General features: G+C 50.6%; 1 protein-coding gene across 2 annotated transcripts in view; it reads right to left on the reverse strand.

Moving 5' to 3' along the window:
* Positions 1–10,737, reverse strand: part of srcin1a (SRC kinase signaling inhibitor 1a) — a 166,478-nt gene that overhangs the window by 5,619 nt on the left and 150,122 nt on the right. The window contains exons 14-20 of one of the 2 annotated variants that reach the window (XM_029759995.1): positions 9,633–9,951; positions 8,952–9,228; positions 8,613–8,761; positions 8,299–8,448; positions 7,547–7,675; positions 5,570–6,667; positions 3,831–3,962 (exon numbers count right to left, since the gene is read on the reverse strand). In XM_029759995.1, the coding sequence (XP_029615855.1) occupies positions 3,831–3,962; positions 5,570–6,667; positions 7,547–7,675; positions 8,299–8,448; positions 8,613–8,761; positions 8,952–9,228; positions 9,633–9,951 (2,254 nt within the window). The remainder of the gene's footprint in view (positions 1–3,830; positions 3,963–5,569; positions 6,668–7,546; positions 7,676–8,298; positions 8,449–8,612; positions 8,762–8,951; positions 9,229–9,632; positions 9,952–10,737) is intronic. The other variant, XM_029760004.1, reaches the window with a different exon arrangement.

The raw sequence follows: 10,737 nt of genomic DNA on the forward strand, positions 1-10,737 counted from the left end.
CTACTCTGCCCTGCATGTTGAGTGGTTGGAGGGTGTTAGTGTGGAGACAGAGGGGATTTGGTCTGTGTGGTTGGTTGGACAGCAGGTGCGTGTTGTGTGGCCTGTGAGGCTTTAACCTGCTGTGTTGGCTGGTGCTCCAGTAACTCTGGTGCTGCTGTCTGCCCCCAGGGAGAGGGGCTGTTCCTTCTGCCTGAGGACACCCTCTCTCTCTCTCCTCTCTCTCAAGCCTGGCCACCGCAACATTTATTCCGCTCTGTTAGTGCGGTAAGATAGCCTCCTCTCATCTCTGGAAGCTCAGAGCTGCCTGCCAAAAGACTGTGTCGTGGGACTGGCCTTTACCGGGCCCCCCGCTTGACTAGCCTGCTTCTCAGCCAGAAGTAATAAGAAGCGAAATGGGAAATGGAAATCGAGGATTGTGGTATGAAAAGGATTCACATTGTCATGGCCTCCTTGATCTGCGCCAAAGGCCAACGGAGCGAAATGGAGGCTTTGAACTGTCTGTTCTTATAACAGCTCAGTGATTAAAAAAAATCCTCTCGCGCCTGGAACGCTCTGACGTCTCCTGGTACTGTAGCAGTGCCTAACAACAAGCGCAAGCACAACGGCACTGAGTAGCATCTCACAATGCACTGTTCAGTCTCACACACACACAAACATAAAGATAGCACACAGTACAGACAGATAACACAAATATGAACGCTTTCGCACCACCGATAACGTTAATTCATAACACCACTGAGGACATAAGCAGAAAAGAGACAAACAGAGAAAAGATAGGAAGATGAAAGGAAAGAGTGATGACCAGAGAGAGAGGGTCAATGTAAGAGTTTGGGGTGAGGGGTCATCTCTGGGGAGGGGAGAAGAGATCTCTTTACCTTCAGCTGTGGCTCCAGTAGAGAGGACACCCATGGTGGGCATGTCTGGGTGGGTGTCAGTCAAAACAACTGCATCAGTAGGGAGTGGGGTTACTAACTTACAACTCTATGGGAGTGGGGCTACTAACTTACAACTCTATGGGAGTGGGGCTACTAACTTACAACTCTATGGGAGTGGGGCTACTAACTTACAACTCTATGGGAGTGGGGCTACTAACTTACAACTCTATGGGAGTGGGGCTACTAACTTACAACGTTATGGGAGTGGGGTTACTAACTTACAACTCTATGGGAGTGGGGCTACTAACTTACAACTCTATGGGAGTGGGGCTACTAACTTACAACTCTATGGGAGTGAGGCTACTAACTTACAACTCTATGGGAGTGGGGCTACTAACTTACAGCTCTATGGGAGTGGGGCTACTAACTTACAACTCTATGGGAGTGAGGCTACTAACTTACAACTCTATGGGAGTGGGGCTACTAACTTACAACTCTATGGGAGTGGGGAAACTAACTTACAACTCTATGGGAGTGGGACTACTAACTTACAACTCTATGGGAGTGGGGCTACTAACTTACAACATTATGGGAGTGGGGTTACTAACTTACAACTCTATGGGAGTGGGGAAACTAACTTACAACTCTATGGGAGTGAGGAAACTAAATTACAACGTTATGGGAGTGGGGCTACTAACTTACTACAACTCTATGGGAGTGGGGAAACTGACTTACAACTCTATAGGAGTGGGGAAACTGACTTACAACTCTATGGGAGTGAGGAAACTAACTTAGAACTCTATGGGAGTGAGGAAACTAACTTACAACTCTATGGGAGTGAGGAAACTAAATTACAACTCTATGGGAGTGAGGCTACTAACTTACAACTCTATGGGAGTGGGGCTACTAACTTACAACTCTATGGGAGTGGGGCTACTAACTTACTACAACTCTATGGGAGTGGGGAAACTAACTTATAGCTCTATGGGAGTGGGGAAACTGACTTACAACTCTATAGGAGTGGGGAAACTGACTTAAAACTCTATGGGAGTGAAGAAACTAACTTAGAACTCTATGGGAGTGAGGAAACTAACTTAGAACTCTATGGGAGTGGGGAAACTAACTTACATCTCTATGGGAGTGAGGCTACTAACTTACAACTCTATGGGAGTGAGAAAACACATTTACAACTCTATGGGAGTGAGGAAACTAACTTGCAACTCTATGGGAGTGGGGCTACTAACTTACAACTCTATGGGAGTGGGGAAACTAGAGGGGGGCACCTTAAAGCTCTATGCGTCAACTAATATGGTGGGTGGATGGGCATCTGACAGTGTTGAGGTGGAGTAATGAGAGAAGACAGACATCCATGGCATGTAATGCCAATACAAACAGCCTGCTGTCAGTCATTGAGTATTGGGGAGATAGACTTCCACGATTGAAGTCATATGTTGATTCAAAATGCTCTGAAATGGGTTTAGAAATGTCTTTGCTACTGTTGTTGTTGGCGCTATCTTAACTTATGGCTTGGTGCCGACTCTGAGAGAGATTGTTTTGAACACCTTTCCTTCTTTGGGCGAGGGGATAGTGTTTTCACACAGCCTGCTTTCAATGTAATTGTTTGCAACAGTCTGTGGACAAAGGGAGCACGCTGAGATCCTGTGTCCTCATACTGAAATAATGGGATTCATTTTCCTCTCAGTGGGCAAGAAGGAGGCCGCTCCACCCCTACAGCTTTCCAAAAACAGGGAAGCAGAGGGAGGGAACAAGAGACACACAGGGGGAGAGAGAGAAAGACAGAGGTGGGGAAAGAGAGATAACAAAATTGAGAGAACAAGAAATAATAGGGATGAAAAAGATTGTGCACTAAGGAAGGAGTGAGTGAATAAAATGGAGGAAGAGAGAGAAAGCGAGCACACTGGGGGGAAGCACTGTGCTCTTCATATTGAATAATCAGTGATTGCACTGACACAACTGGGTACTGATGAGCCTCAGCCTACATTGGGAGACAAGGGAATTAGAGATTCCTCCCATGTTTACCTATACAGCTACTAGTCAGCCCAGTCTCATAACACACTCTCTCTTTATATTATATATACATGTATCTCTCTCTGTCTCTCCCTACATCTCTCTCTCTCTCTCTCTCTCTCTATTCAATTCAAATGGCTTTATTGGTCTCTCTCTCTCTCTCTCTCTCTCTCTATTTAATTCAAATGGCTTTATTGGCCTCTCTCTCTCTCTCTCTCTCTCTCTATTCAATTCAAATGGCTTTATTGGCCTCTCTCTCTCTCTCTCTCTCTCTCTCTCTCTATTCAATTCAAATGGCTTTATTGGCCTCTCTCGCTCTCTCTCTCTCTCTCTCTCTCTCTATTCAATTCAAATGGCTTTATTGGCGCGCCTCCCTCTCTCTCTCTCTCTCTCTCTCCCTCTCCCTCTCCCTCTCCATGAATGGCTCCCTCTCTGAATTCCCAATCAAAGTATTTTTAGCGTGGAGAGGGGGTTTAGGTGCACTTCAGTGCTCCGGTATTTTTCAAATAACATTGACATTAAAGCTTATTTCATTGACATCACTCCTGCAAGCACTAAAGAAGAACGTTCTCTCTCAGCTTGACTTTGTTCTGACATGCCTGAACAGTTCCATTTCCCTGTCTCCCCTGGGCCCCCTTGCATCTCCCAATTTATAACCCAGCATCCTTCAAAACCTTCAGGTGCCCTGGTGCACTACACTATCTATTCCATACACTATCTATATCCCCTTTATCAAACAAGACCCTAGTAGTACTATTGGCTCTGGCTAATCCATCGACGGTCTATCGATTAAGAAGTCACACCAAGATGTAGAGGTACACTAATACAACAGTGGAATAGGCTAGCTTGGTGCAGAAGGTGGAGGTGTGGGGTCAGTTAGGGAGGGTCAGTCAGTAGTAGATGATCAGTCTCACTAGAATACAGTACCTGCTGCTGGCCCTTGAGGAAGTCTTCCCTCTTGCCAGTTTTGGTCTTCTCTGTGCTGCTCTGCTGCAGGTGCTTCAGTCTGGAGGCAGCCGAGGAGTGGATTTTACCCACAACTGAAGAGCTATTGCCTCCCTGGAGAAGGAGACGAGGAGAGGAGAAGAGGGGAGAGATGTGAGTATTAGTGTCACAGAGCACGAACGGATTTACATTTCCTTCCTTTTAATCAGACATATACCAACTCAATAGAAGCTCTCACCCAGAATGCCCACCGGCTGCTGAAAGCCCTAAGATCAGGGTGCTCACTATAGCCTCGCTGACACAACTCCCTTCTATCCGCCCCACTGACTTTCAATATATCTTTACACACTGGCTGCAGAAGATCTGACAAACAGGTGAATATGCCTCTAATATGCAAAAAGCAAATACGCACTCACTCACTCCAACACACATCCTATCTACTCCCCAACCCCCTCCACACACGCACATTGGCTAAGAGGAAAGGCAGCGCATATGATTACAGAAGACGGAGCGCCCAGTATGGTATGCTAATATGAATCATTCAGGGGTAGAGTAGGGAACCTGGATGAAGGATCTGATTGGCCTAATGAGACCCAGTTAAAGGCAGTGGTGGTTACAGTACTGAGAGTGATGCAACAAGGCGTGAAAATGCTGCAACTCCACACCAACCCCACGTCAAGCCCACGGGACCTGTTTCTCCAGCTGAACGGCCGAGAGGAGAAACGGTCTCTGACAGCCAGCCTCTACTGTAGCTTGGCACTCCACTGCAGTTGGACTGAGTGACAGTCTATCTACACACTGAGACAACATGGTGGTCCATGCTACACTCTACCTCTTCACCTGTCTGTCTCTAACTCTCTACCTATCAGCATTACTCAACCATGTATTTCATTTTGGGAGCTTTACCAGGAGCGTTGACCTGAAGGTGAAATGACAAACTCCGACTCCCAGCATGCAATGAGCCCTCCGAGGTTTGGTCTGCCCTATGCTAATGATTTACTATGGGGTAATGAAAACAACAGCGTGTGTCTGTATTCAGTTTCAGGCCAATATGTAAACAAGTCTCAACGTTTCGTTTGTCGATAAGCCGAAAGAAAGTTCAAGGTAAAGCTATAATAGTTGATGATGCACGTAACTGGTAATTGATTACAGAGGCGAGAGAAGCAGCAAAGGACAAAGAGAAGACAAGACAAAGACGTGAAGAGGGGGGGGGAAATAAAGAGGGGAGAGAAAGAGAAATTCCAGTTTATTGCAGCAGAGACTGGACTCGCACTGGTTTACAGAGTAGAAACAGAAGATCGATGAAAAGATCATGAACAACCCGTCTCCAAGTGGACAGTAGCACCACATAACTAATCACAGTACCGAGAAGGAGAGAATCTGCTGCAGGCCCCTTTGAGTTGAACAGATTTAAGATTTAAAGCCTTTGGCCTGCCAAAATCTACCCGTTTTCACAGGGAGCAGACGACAGATTACTTCTATGTGGGAGTAGGCAGGTTGAGAGGTTCAACGGAGGTGTGAGGTATAACTCCATGTGATGTTGGTCATTTATGTGCTGTCAGATTCCCTCTGAAGTCAATAGGAGGAAGACAAGATAAAGCTTCAGCTTCAGCAGAAACAGCAACCCCAACACTTAAAGCCAAAAAGACAGAAGAGGATAGAGAGAAGGGAGTGCATGCCCTCTAAAGAGCAGAGTCTATGCAGGGGTGCACGTTATAGACCTTGGTCATCGTGGCAGGAGTGTAGGAGGTTTTGGGCTTGGGTGGGACTGGGGGCTTCTTGGTCTCTGGGGTGCTGGTGCCAGGGGTCTGGGCTGTGTCTGGAGCCTCTGACAAGGCAGTGTCAGTGGGGGGTGTGGGGGGGTGGCCACTGAGCTCCAGCAGGGTGTTCTCCAGCTCGCGGATGGTTTCATCCAGGCTGTCCAGCCTCCTGTAGGTGCTGCTCCTAATGTCCTCTCCCTGCTTCCAGGGGTCCAGTCCCTGTTCTTCCCTGGCCTGGCTCTCCTCACACCCTGCAGAACCATTGGGTTTCACTGCTGCTTCTGCAGAGTCCTGACTGGACTCCGGAAGGGTGGCTAGAATGCTCTTTGTTCCAGTGCTGTGAGGGAGTGTCAGGTTCCTGGCCCCTGTCTCCACCCCTCTCCTCAGAGCCTCTCTCAGAGAGTCCTGCTGCTCAGGGGAGAGAGTTATCCTGGAACCCAGGGTACTTGGGCTGCTGCTCAGGCTGCTGTGAGAAAATCCTGCTCTGGGCTTGGGGACCACCTTGGATGACCCTGTGTCCTCCTCCCTGCCCAGCAGTAACTGCAGCTTCCTGTAGGCCTCTCTGACCGTCACAGTCTCCCTGAAGAGTACCAGTAGTGGAGCCCCACACAGACGGGTTTCAGTGCTTCCCTCTGAAGGCTGAGGTGGGATGGTGAGTGTCTGTAGAGCCTCTCCCCAAGTCCTGCTGAGCATCTGGGCCTCCGAGGGTGACATCACCATCACCCCCAGCTCAGTCAGCACCAAGGACAGCTCTTCTCTCTCCTCCCTCTCTTCCTCCTTCTCAAAGGGCTCCAGGATTTTCTGCTCCCCCCGCCGAGAGGGCTTCCTCTGGGGCTGGCTGACGAGATCATTCCCCTTAGAGACCTCCTGGATCTTGGGGACTGTCTGGGGAGGAGCAGTCTGGCTCTGGGACTGGTCCACTGTTGGGGACATCTGATGGTCCTGTGTCAAGTCTCTGACAAAGCCTTCTGAGGGAGAGGGTGAAACTGACACGCACTCTGTGAGCACAATCCGGGGGACAGGAGAGAAGGACGGACCAGGAAGGGCCATGCTCTGTGCCTGTTAAACAAAATGGGTGAATAGAAGTAATATTCCAATATATATTCAATAAGATAAAATAGGATTGTTTTCTAAACAGTGTAATGGTAATTGACTGGTTATAAAATACTTCTCATTAGGGCATTCTGAGCTGCCCTGCTGCTGTAGACCAGAGCAGTCCAACGATGCTCTAGACAGATGGTAGGCACAGTGTAGAGTTTCACAACTGTTCACACACACACACACACACACACACACACACACACACACACACACACACACACACACACACACACACACACACACACACACACACACACACACACTCGCACACACACACACTTGCACACACTTGCACACACACACACACACATCCATGCACTTCAGAGCCCCATAATCAACACAGAGAGTGACTAGTCACCTGAGTGTTTGTGTGTAAGGAAGAGTGATCACTCCATCAGGGAGTGAGTGTGTGTTGGTATAGGGTGTGTGTGTTGTCTGGAGACAGTGTGTTTAGGGGTGTGTACTGGTAGTGTAGAACAAGGGGAGTGCTGGACCAAAGGGCTGCATTTAAAACAATAGTACAAACTCCTTTACTTTCCCTACAGCACCAAGCAGAATAGGGTCAGTGTACAGTCTGTGGGCTGGTGACCAGCTGCTGTGTTGACAGGAGACCCTGTGGAGAGCACTCTGCAGGTAGAGATAAAAGGTGAGGATGGGACTGTGTACTCTGGGAGGGGTGTAGAGATCAGGGATGGAACATGGGAGTGTGTATTTGAGGGAGGGGGTAGAGGGGTGGAAGTGTTAGTTCGAGGAGGAAGGAGGGCGAGGAGGAAGGTGAGGGCAGTCTCAGGAAGCAGAAGTCCACACAAGCCCTCGTGAGGTCAGGGAGGGCGTTACCTTGGTGCCCGGGGCACCTCGGGGCCATAGGTCGAGGCTGGAGGGGGGCACGCTGGTCCTGCTGCGGGGGGCACTGGGCAGGGACAGGGGAGGGGGGTGGCTGAGCCTGAGGGGGGCTCTCTGAAACAGCTGGCCAGGGGAAGGGTAGAAGGGAGGGGAGGGGAAAGTTGAAATAATGTAAATAATGGTTAAACTAGGATAAGTTATCCATAATATCAAGATAAATTATCATAACTGGTCTATCAAAAATTAAGTTAAAAAAATAATCAGTCCAATTTATTGTTTCACTAAGTGGCCAGCAGGGCATCAGAAAGACAAACACACAACTCAACGCTTCATTTGGGTCTATGTGGCCAGGCTGGGTTGGTCTGTGAGCTCTGGGTGACACGCTGTGTGTGTGTGGGTGTGACTAAGCTGTGTGATCAGCAGTAGTCTGGGCCCACAGTGAATGGAGCTCTCTTTCCCAGTGTGTAGGCCTGGGGTGTGGAGGACATATGGCACCTGCTGCTTTGACCTGACCATCCTTTCTAACACACCAAGCAGCCAGCTAATGAGGCCTACAATGGGCGTGAGTGTGTGTGTAGCTACAAGCTCTCGGCAAAATTAGGGAAGTGGAGGAAGTGTCGTTTTCCAGTAACATTTCCCATTCCCTGCACCCTTACCTAAAATCCTTCAGGGACCACTTCTGCGAATACTATATAAACTCTGCAAACACTATTAATACACTATTTCCGAAGCTGGTATAGCAGTACCTCCAGTTCAGCAGCGATCTTGTCCTCCTCTCCCTCCTCCTTGTCTCCGGAGGCGATGGTGGGAGGGGTGGACGCAGGACGCGGGTTTTCAGACACCGTCCGTCGCAGCTTCACATGGGGCTTCTGTGCTTCTGCCTCCTCCGCCTCCGACTTTTACACACATACATAGTGGAGATCAGAAACTAGGCAGGAGGTGTGTGTGTGTGTGTGTGTGTGTGTGTGTGTGTGTGTGTGTGTGTGTGCGCGCGCGCGTGCGTGCGTGCGTGTGTGTGTGTGTGTGTGTGAATATACATCCATGCCTCATGCTCTGTCACCTTCATGCTCTTGCCGGGGATAAGGGTCTCTCCGCTGCGGGTGATCAGGCCAGCCGGGGATGATGGGAAGCTGCGTCGAGGTGGCGGGGGAGGGGGCGACTTCGAGGGCTTCTCTGTACGATAGCGAGTCACTGTCAGCTGCTCTGCATCTGTGGCAGGCAGGGCAGTACCATGGGAACCCGTTAGAGAACCGGACACAGCACATTCATACTGGCACCACAGCCGACCCTGACACATTCATGAGCTGAGTATGTGACAAAACACTGCTGCCCATCATCAAAACCCCCAACGCTCTACTGTTACCTCTGTTGGGTGAGGAGAGGTCTGATGTATCCTTACCAGAACCACGTCTGGAGCCAGGCTCCTTCCCCGAGAGCTTGTGTGTGGCGTGCTGGGGCTTGGTAGGGCGGTGCTCTGGGGTCCCTCCCCCACTCTGGGGAGTCTGAGACTGGGAGGGTGTGTTGGAGGAGGGCTTGTTGATCTGCTTGGCGGCAAAGTCCAGGTCTGGGATGGCCTTCATCAGCTCAGCCTGGGTCTCCTCCAGCAGACGGTTGATGTCTTGAGCACTGTACTGGGTCAGACTGGCCCGCTTCTCCTCCCAGTCCCGCTCTGCTGCCTGGGGAGGGGGAACCATAGAGAGATATAGCACAGTGAGGGATATTGTATACACACGCAGACACACACACACACTCACCACAGGAGGTTGGTGGCACCTTAATTGGGGAGGACGGGCTTGTGGTAATGGCTGGAGCGGGATCAGTGGAATGGTATCAAACACATCAAACACACAGTTTGCTGCCATTTCATTCGCTCTGTTCCAGCCATTATTATGAGCCGTCCTCCAATCAGCAGCCTCCACTAACACTCACTCACACATGTGCAGACATCCACACTTGTAGACTCACTCATGCCTACGCACACTCTCCTCCAGAACCTACACATACTGTATCATCATACCAATGCTACACTAGGACAACTACAGATTAAACAGTAGAATGGAGTAACAGAAGGATTCCTTACCAGTCGAACCTCCACAGACACAGCCTTATCAGCGGCAGCGCGGTTGGCCAGCTCTTCCAGGGCCCGGCCCTTGTGAGGCACAGGGGGATGATTGTCCCTGTGAGGGCCAGAGGAGGGGTGGCTGTGTCCATGACCGTGACTGTGACTATGGCTGTGGCTGGAGTGGGGGCTCCAGTTAGACAGGCTACTGCCGCCCCTCAGGTCACTGAGGTTGAGAGGGGGGCTGGTGGGCATGTCAAAGTCAGAACTCTTACGGAAGTCCTCACTGCTGTGCTTGGGGAAGTCCTCCTGCTTCTTCCAGACGCCCTCGTTCACTTGCCTGACCATACAAACACAACCAATGTCAGGCGATGCCAGTCACCTCTGTACATCAGCCATTATGTGTTCAGTGCTGGTGGGCTGTGGCTAGACAACGCAGGCTCTGAGTTACACATCGTTCATGTACCTGGGATGTTGGATCAGTGTCGATGTTTCACTGATGGTCAGTGTGTGGTGGGCTGTAGCCTACCTGTGAAAGGTGGTCACTGGTCAGTGTGTTGGGTCGTACCTGCCCATGGCGGTCAGTGTGTTGGGTCGTATCTGCCCATGGCGGTCAGTGTGTTGGGTCGTACCTGCGCATGGCGGTCAGTGTGTTGGGTCGTACCTGCGCATGGCGGTCAGTGTGTTGGGTCGTACCTGCCCATGGCGGTCAGTGTGTTGGGTCGAACCTGCGCATGGCGGTCAGTGTGTTGGGTCGTACCTGCGCATGGCGGTCAGTGTGTTGGGTCGTACCTGCCCATAGTGGTCAGTGTGTTGGGTCGTACCTGCGCATGGCGGTCAGTGTGTTGGGTCGTACCTGCGCATGGCGGTCAGTGTGTTGGGTCGTACCTGCCCATGGCGGTCAGTGTGTTGGGTCATATCTGCGCATGGCGGTCAGTGTGTTGGGTCGTACCTGCGCATGGCGGTCAGTGTGTTGGGTCGTACCTGCCCATGGCGGTCAGTGTGTTGGGTCGTACCTGCCCATGGCGGTCAGTGTGTTGGGTCGTACCTGCGCATGGCGGTCAGTGTGTTGGGTCGTACCTGCGCATGGCGGTCAGTGTGTTGGGTCGTACCTGCGCATGGCGGT

The sequence above is a fragment of the Salmo trutta genome, chromosome 1 (assembly GCF_901001165.1).
Source record: "Salmo trutta chromosome 1, fSalTru1.1, whole genome shotgun sequence".
NCBI lineage: Eukaryota > Metazoa > Chordata > Actinopteri > Salmoniformes > Salmonidae > Salmo > Salmo trutta.